The following is an 8,631-nucleotide window of genomic DNA, read 5'->3' as shown; positions in this document are numbered from 1 at the left end:
CAATTTCTGCTATCTCTTGTAAGCTCCACCTTTGGGAGCTTCTGACATCTCCAAGTGTTTGGTAGTAGGAAGATTCTTCAGGCTATTTTTATTCATACTATTGACTTTATAATTGTGTGTGTGTGTGTGTGTGTGTGTGTGTGCGCGCGCGCGCGCGCGGGCGTGCAGCCAGTCGGTATTTGAGTTCAGGCCTTTGCCACTTTCCCTTAGATTGTTTTTGCTCAAGGCTGTCACTCTTTCATTTGAATCATAGCTCCCTTCCGGCTTTTTGGTGGCCAATTAGAGATAAAATCTGATGGGGTTTCCTGCTTGAGCTGGCTTTGAACCTCTGGTTTTAGCTTCCCGAGTAGTTACGATTATAGGTGTGAGCCTTTATATTGTATTAACCTGAGAGAAAAGGGCTAGTGGGAGTTCCAGAGAACCAAAGTACAGTACAAGAGGAGGTAGGGATTTGGAGTGGCTTCAAAAAGAGAAAACAGTGTTGGAGGATTAGAGACTAGAGGGACACAGCAGGTGCAAAATACAGAGGCAGAAAATGAGGTTGGAGGTGGAGACAAATCCTGTACTCTCCCTAGCTGGGGAGAGGGGGGGTGCGGGGGAGGGGGAGGGGAACACGAGGTGGAACAGAAGGAACACAAAGCAGCAGGGAGTGATTAAAGCCTGTACAGTGGAAAATGCCCTGCTGGCACGCTGTGGATCAGGGAGCTTGAACTGAAAGCCTGTGTAGGATGGATGCCCCTGGGTACTATCAGGACTGGGTGAGAAGGATTTGGAAGGATGATTCTGGAGTCTGTGTGTGTCCTAATGGGAACGTGACCACGTGGAGCCACTGAGAGGGGAGGGGGACTATACGGAGGCAGATTTTTAAAAAATCTGAGTCAAGAGCTAGGGGAAAATTAGAAGAAAAGTCAGAAAAGCACAATGCTTACATCGTAGGAAAGAAATTTAAGATGTCAGCAATGATCTGAGAGTTTTTTTGCCTTTTCAAATTTCCCACTCAAGGCCTTGGCTCTATCCCTCAAGGCTGACATTCTACCACTTGAGCCACAACTCTACTTCAAGCTTCTTGGTGGTTAATTGGAGATAAGAGTTTCTTGCTCAGGCTAGCTCTGAACCATGATCCTCAGATCTCAGCCTCCTGAGTATCTAGGATATTGGCATGCATCTAGCATTTCTTAATAGAGTTTTCTAGGAGTGAATCAGGTTTTGCTTTTTGTTTTTCTTTCCACAGCCTGTGAACATGGCCAATCCTGAGGCAGATGAGCTCTCCTCCAGGTCAGGGAGTCCCAGCCTGGAAGGTCAGGCTGAGGACAGATCTCTGCTTCACCAGAGGCTGGCCATCAGGGAGCTCATGGACACAGAGGTCTCCTATCTACACATGCTCCACCTCTGCGCCTCTGACATCAGGAGCCGCCTTCAGCAGGTACTTGAATGGGGTCACACACAGACTCTCTGTCTGGCAAATCTGGGTTACCTGTGACCTCAAATTCACCCTGGGAAGGCTTGATGGAAAGGAAGAGGGCAGGGTGTGAAGTTTGATATCTTGATCTCAGCCCTAGGACTCTATTTATTGCCCATGCAACATTCCCCAAGGTCTTGAATGGCTCAGAATCCTGGTGTATCCGTCTACTAAGTGGAGAGAGGAATAATTATCTCAGGGAATTAAGTGAGCTAAGGAACAGTCCCTTTCCAGTTTAATATAGATGGCTTAAACTGACCTATATTTGAATTGTTGCTCTGCAGGGCGGTGGTACGGGGAAAGTGCCACTGTTCTGAGTTTATAGATAGTGCTTAAGTTTTGCATCACTTTCCCCCCAGTTTCTAAAAAAATACAACTCTCTCTATGAAGTTTCAAGAGTGTGAGCTCTGCAGACTCTTTTTAGTTCTACATATCTCACTCTTGACACATAATAGAATTTCAATTAGTGATTGCTGAATGAGTAAAGTACCAAAGCAGATAATGTAGAAGGTAAAACATGTATCTTATTTAAACCCTTTAGATCAATAAGGACTTTTCTCTGTAGGCACTAAACAACCTAATATATATATCCTTACTTATTTTTAGCAAAAAATCAAGGACTGCAAGCCGGTGTGTTGGCACATAACCTGTAATCCCAGGCAAGAGGACTGGGAGTTTAATACCAGCAGGGCTACATAAAGACTTTCTCACCAAAAGAGACAAAGACAGAGAGAAAGAAAGAGAGAGAGACAGACAGACAGACAGACAGACACAGAGAGACAGAGAGACAGAGACAAACAGAGACAGAGAGACACACAGAGAGAGGGAGAGAGCACTACTATACTTCCACAGCCACACATATATGTAGATGTCCCATGTTCGTTTGTTTTTTTAAACGTGGTATAGCTCGGCTATAGGGGCTAGAGTTTGGAATACATCTTTCCAAACTGGTGGCAAGTGCCAAATATGACAGAGTTGGAAGGAGATCTCACTTCCCACTGGCAGATGACAGATGGGGAAACTGGGAGAAGAAAGCTAACAGTTGGCAGCAGACCTAGGATAGAACTCCAGTTCAACTTTACCTTCCATGCTGGGTATTCTCCTTATCTTTCTTCTTTTCTATAGAATAATGAAAATGCCTGATTATTATTATTATTGTGTGTGTGTGTGTGTCTGTCTGTCTGTCTGCATATGTGGGTGTGCTAGTCCTGGGGCTTAAACTCAGGATCTAGGCACTGTCCCTGAGTTTTCTGCTCAAGGTTAGCCCTCTACCACTTGAGTCACAGCCCCACTTCCAGCTTTTTTGGTAGTTAATTGGAGATAAGAATCTCATGGGCTTTTCTTCCAGGGCTGAGTTTGAACTACAGTCCTCAGAGCTCAGCCTCCCGAGTAGCCAAAGTACAGGCATGAGCCACTGGTACCTGGATGGCCAATGCCTGATTTTTAAGATTACAATTCCCCCTCTCCCTGCCCCAAGCTTTAGGATTACAACTGCATTTTTCTGGAGCAGTCAGTCTTCCCAGGAGAGACGGGGCCCTGATAGTGGTGTTCAGGTCTGTTTTCCAAGCCCTGCTAAACAAAGGCCCTTTTGCAGACTTCCCAAACCCAGCTCCCATGGTTCTGTGTTCCTTCCAGCTGCTGCCAGGGGATCTGAATGTCCTGTTCTCAAACATGGATGAGATTGTCCAGGTGAACAGCCGATTTCTTCATGGGCTTCAGGAGACAGCATCCAAGGAAGAGGAACAAGTGCACCTCATCGGTAGGCAAAGGAGCCTTGGCAACTTCTCCTCATTGGAGAACTGTCTCCAGAGTTCTTGGGAAGAGCAGCTCAGTGGAACCAACCTGGAATACAACCTTTCAGAGGCAGCAGGGCACTTAGATAGTATCTAGTCTCTGTGCCCTACTCTTCTCTTAAAGATCGCTCTCCTTATGATGCATTGGAGATCAATAACACACAAACTTCTAGGGGCATACAGAGCCTCCTCTTCCTTTGTCCCTTAGGGTTGGCCAAAGAGAGGACAAAGAACTCATGTGGCTTTTCTTTTCTTCCATGGGTTTATGTGCCAGGTCAGGCTATGCTGGATCCTGCCAGCTGTCTCCGTTTTTCAACCAAAAGTTGCCACAAAAAGTCTTGCCCTTTTTCTATGACATGATCATAGAAATGTAAGAGGTGTTTGAGCCTTAGGTAAAATTCTTAAACAGTCTCTTGACAGACTTACTCCTATCAAATGAGTCAGGACCAGAATGGGAAGAGGTTGGGTGCTGGTGGCTCACTCCTATAATCTTAGCTCAAGAGGTTGAGAACTGAGGATCAAAGTTCAAAGCCAGCACAGGTAAAGAAGTCCAATTAATCAGCAAAAGGCCTGAAGTAGAGGTGTGGCTCATAATGGTAGAGCATCAGACTTGAGTGAAGAAGCTATGAAAAAGCTAAAGGACAATGCCCAGGTCTTGAATTCAAGCCCTAGTTTAATCACACACACACACACACACACACACACACACACACACACACACACACACACACACACACACACACACACACACACACACACACACACACACTCCTTGTTTTGGAGTCCTGCCCTTCCTGCCTCTCTGCTCTCTGAGAGCACATCTTCCTCTTTCCTTTGCTTGCCGGATCACCATGCCCCTGGTCACACTGGTTGTGACACAGTTCCTTTGTCATGTTTGTCATGTTCCTGGGGACCACTCCATGCTACGGAGATGTTGAGGATGGCTCTAGATGTCATGGCTATGCCAGGCTGGATCCCACTGGGTCATCTCTGCAGGTGACAGGCCTTGTCTAGATTTTCCCTAGCTGCAGCTTTGGGGCCATCTTTCCTTATCAAATTCTTCCCAGTTTCCTGAGGGATGTCTCCTGTCAGCTCATCCTGAGGATTGGCTAGACCTGAGCCAAAGTAGGGTTTGGGTCCTTGGGTAGTAAAATTTTTTTTTTTTTGCCAATACTGGGACTTGAACTCATACTTGGACTCTGACACTTGAACCACTCATTTAGTCCTTTTTCTTTAGGTTGTTTTTCAGATAGAATCTTCTGATTTTTGCCTGGAGCTGGCCTTGGACTTCAGTTGTCCTACCTACAACTTTTTATCTAGCTGAGATTAGCCATCATACTTGGCCTTTTGATTATTATATTTGATCCCTGGCTGTCTGAATCTGAACCTACAGAATCTCTGAATGATTTATTGTTTATCTTTTACAACAGATTATAAATCTGTGACATAGGGGCTTTGTTTTATTCATAGTGCCTGATAAAGTAGCTGGCACGTAGTCAGTAAATAAGCAAGTGGCAAATATTTGTTGAATGAAATATACGTCAGAGAATTTACATATATTATCTTATTTAATCCTTACTGGAAAAGAAGTCAGACTTGAGTCTGATTTTGTACCCATTGTACAGATGGGAAAAGGTAAGGTCAAAGAGGTCAAATCTTCCCCAGGTTTTTGACTGGAGAGGGCTGCCCAAAGGTCTGGCCCTAGTTCTAACACAAGTGCTTTTCTCACTAGGGGCTATCTGTACTGTACTACATGTAGGTAAACTGGGGTTTCCCGAATTTACTTCTCAGATACAGTTAAGTTTTGAGGGGGGCGGGTCCTAGAACTTGAACTCAGGGCTTGAACTCTTGGCTTTTTAGTTCAAGGCTGCTGTTCTACACTTGAGTCACATTTTCCCTTTTATTTTTTTCTGATTAATTGGAGATAAGAGTCTCATGGACTTTACTGTCCAGGCTTTTTTGTTTGTTGGTTTTGCCGGTTGTGGTGCTTGAACTCTGGGCCTGGGCGCTGTCCCTCAGCTCTTCAGCTCAAGGCGAGTGCTCTACAACTTGAGCCACAGCACTACTTCTGGTTTTCTGATGGTTTTATTGAAGATAAAAGTTTCACGGACTTTCCTGCCTGGGCTGGCTTTGAACCTCGATCCTCAGATCTCAGCCTTCTGAGTAGTGAAGATGATAGGCGTAAGCCACCCGCACTCAGTCCCAAGCTGGTTTTGAACACTGATCCTCATATTTAGCTAAGTAGCTAACCTTCTGAGTAACGAAGATTACAGGCATGAGCCACCAGCACCTGGCACACCTGTAGTTAATTGTAAATATAAAATAAGCTAATAATAGTAGAGCGTAGTGCTATACTCCTGTAATCCAAGCACTCAGAAGGCTGAGGCATGAGGATCAAGACTTCAAGGCCTACCTAGGTTGTATAGTTTCACAAAATAAAAAATAAGCTAGTGGTAAAGCACAGTATAAAGCAGTGTTCAATATAAATATAATTGCTGTTGTTGATGTGATTATAGATACCATGTATTATAATCCCTAATCTTTTTTTTCTTCTTGTTGTTATTGGTTGTAGGGCTTGAACTCAGGACCTGGATGCTGTCCCTGAGCTCTTTTGCTCAAGGCTAGCGCTTTCCACTTCCAATATTTTGGTAGTTAACTGGAGAATAAGATTCTCTCAGACTTTCCTGGCCAGACTGGCTTTGAACTGTGATTCTCAGATCTTAGCCTCCTGAGTAGTTAGGGTTGCAGGCAGGTGTGAGCCACCAGTGCCTGGCTTCAGTCTTAATCTTTAAGTCCAAAATCTGAAATGCTCCAAAATTCAAATTTTTGAGAACTGATAGGATGCCACAAATGGAAAATTCCTTACCTAACCTCTCCTAATAGGTCACAGTCAAAACATGGGTACTCCTGGGCAGGTCATGGTGACAAATGCCTGTAACCCCTGTTGCTCAGAAGCAGTCTAACCAGGACACAAGTGTAAGATTGAAGTAAAAAACAAACTAAGAAACAAAATGACTAAGGGGAATGGCTCAAGTATTGGAGCTCTTACCTAGCAAGTGGGAGGCCCCAAATTCAGTCCCTAGTACCATTGAAAAACAAAACAAGGGGCTGGGAAGTTGGCTCAGTGGTAGAGCGCTTGCCTTGCATGCATGAGGCCCTGGGTTCGATTCCTCAGCACCACATAAGCAGAAAAAAAAAAGCCGGAAGTGGCGCTGTGGCTCAAGTGGTAGAGCACTAGCCTTGAGCTGAAGAGCTGAGGGACAGCACCCAGGCCCAGAGTTCAGGCCCCACAACCGGACCAAAAAAAAAAAAAAAGAAAAAAAAAACAAAACCAACAAACCCCCTAGATGCACTATAACCATGCTATCAAATTACCTTCAAGCTATGTATATAAATGACACATAAATGAAATTTATGTTTAGTTTTGGGTCCTATCCTCAAGACATCTCATTATGAATGTAAATATTCCAAAATCTGGGGAAAAAATCCAGTCTAAAACAGTGCTAGTGCTAAATATTTTCTCTAGATGTACTCAGCCTGTGTTCAGCCTGCACTCAACCTACACCATTCTTTCACTCAAGCCTTAGGAAACAGGTGGAAAGCAAACTTGGGAAGATGTGGTAACTGGTCCACAGTGACATGCTGGAGGAGTCTGACAGTGTCACCCCCACCTCCTTGTTCCATGCAAGGGGACATGCAGAAACATGCTAACCCCTTCACTTGCTCCCCCTCAGGTAATTTATTCCTGGAATTTCAAGAGGAGTTTGAGCGTGTTTATAAGGTCTACTGTGCCAGCTATGACCAGGCCCTGCTGCTGCTCAAGACGTACCGGGAAGATCCAGAGCTGCATCAGGAGATCCAGAGCATCATTGAGGCAGTGGTGTGAGTGGCATGGACCCTGAACCCCTGTTCCTGCCCCATTGACCCTGGACCCAAGGGCAGTTCCAGTCTCAATCCTACATACAATTGCTTATGTTACTTCAGGAATGTGGTGGTATCTATACCTGTATTAGTCAGGATAGGCCAATCCATGCTGCTGAGACAAGCGGCTCCCAAATCTCAGTGGTTTCTATCTCCCTCACCTGGGAGGCCATTTACAGGGCCTGCCAACCTACCATGTGTCCAGAGGCAGCAAAGCAGAAATACTAAGCAAACAGCACCGAGGCTACTGTTGGGAAGGACAGTGACATGGTGTGAACCAGGATTTGTTAGCAGCTGTAGTGGAAGGCAGGTGTACGCCATTTCTGGTTTACAGAGGGCTGAAGTCCTACCACACGGACAGGGATCAGAGCTGCACACATGTAAGGGTCACATTTTTTCACTTGGTACTGGGGTTTGAACTCAGGCCTTTGTACTCACTCAGCTTGCTTGCTCAGTTGGTGCCCTACCACTTGACCCATGTCTTTAGCCTAGCTTTTTGCTAGTGATTTTGGAGATGGAGTCTCTTAGACTTTTCTGCCTGGGCTAGCTTCTCAGCTTTCTGAATAGCTAGGGGCATAGCTACCTGTACCTGAAGGGAACACACTTTTTTATTTAAAATTTTGAATAAAACTGTAAAACATAAACAGTTACACAGTAAGATTAGCTCCCATCTGTAATGCTAACTACGCAGGAGGCTGAGATCTGAGGATCACTGTTTCAAGCAAGTGAGACTTTTTTTTGCCAGTCTTGGAGCTTGAACTCAGGTTCTGGGCACTATCCCTGAACTTCTTTTACTTAAGGCTAGCACTCTACCATGTGAGCCACAGCGCCACTTCAGGCTTTTTCTTTTGATGTGGTTATGAGGATTCGAACCCAAGGCTTTACACATGCTAGGCAAGCACTCTACCACTAAACTACATTCCTAGCCTGTGACTCTTATTTTCAACTAACTACCAAAAAAGCTAAAATGGGGCTGTGGCTCTAGTGGTAGAGTGCTAGCCTTGAGCACAAAAGCTCTAAGACAGTGCTCAGGCCTTAAATTCAAGCCCCAAGACTGGCATAAAAAATATTTTCAGGGGCTGGTAATGTGGCTCAGTGATAGAGTGCTTGCCTCACATGCATGAGGCCTTGGGTTCAATTCTTCAGCACCACATAAGCAGAAAAAAATGGAAGTGGCACTGTGGCTCAAGTGGTAGAGTGCTAGCCTTGAGCTGAAGAGCTGAGAGACAGTGCCCAGGCCCAGAGTTCATGCCCCATCACTACCACCACCACCACCACCAAGAAATTCAGTCTTGTTTCTTTAGCCATCCAGTAACCACTGCCAGGTTAAGGTAATTATCTCTTACATGTCTTTGTGTAGTTCCTTTTCGCATGCCCAGTCAATTATAAATACATCTTCTTTTTTTTTTTTTTTTTTTTTTTTTTAGTTTTTCTGTTACATACTTAACCCAAGTCATC

General features: G+C 44.9%; 1 protein-coding gene across 1 annotated transcript in view; it reads left to right on the top strand.

The window, feature by feature from the left end:
- The first annotated feature begins 1,240 nt into the window (after positions 1-1,240).
- Arhgef37 (Rho guanine nucleotide exchange factor (GEF) 37) overlaps positions 1,241-8,631 on the top strand; it is a 46,733-nt gene continuing 39,342 nt past the window's right edge. The window contains exons 1-3 of the mRNA XM_013025487.1: positions 1,241-1,423; positions 3,095-3,218; positions 6,987-7,134. Coding sequence (XP_012880941.1) covers positions 1,241-1,423; positions 3,095-3,218; positions 6,987-7,134 — 455 coding nt within the window. The remainder of the gene's footprint in view (positions 1,424-3,094; positions 3,219-6,986; positions 7,135-8,631) is intronic.

The sequence above is a fragment of the Dipodomys ordii genome, unplaced genomic scaffold, assembly GCF_000151885.1.
Source record: "Dipodomys ordii isolate 6190 unplaced genomic scaffold, Dord_2.0 Scaffold85, whole genome shotgun sequence".
NCBI lineage: Eukaryota > Metazoa > Chordata > Mammalia > Rodentia > Heteromyidae > Dipodomys > Dipodomys ordii.
This window is presented reverse-complemented; position numbering and strand designations above follow the sequence as displayed.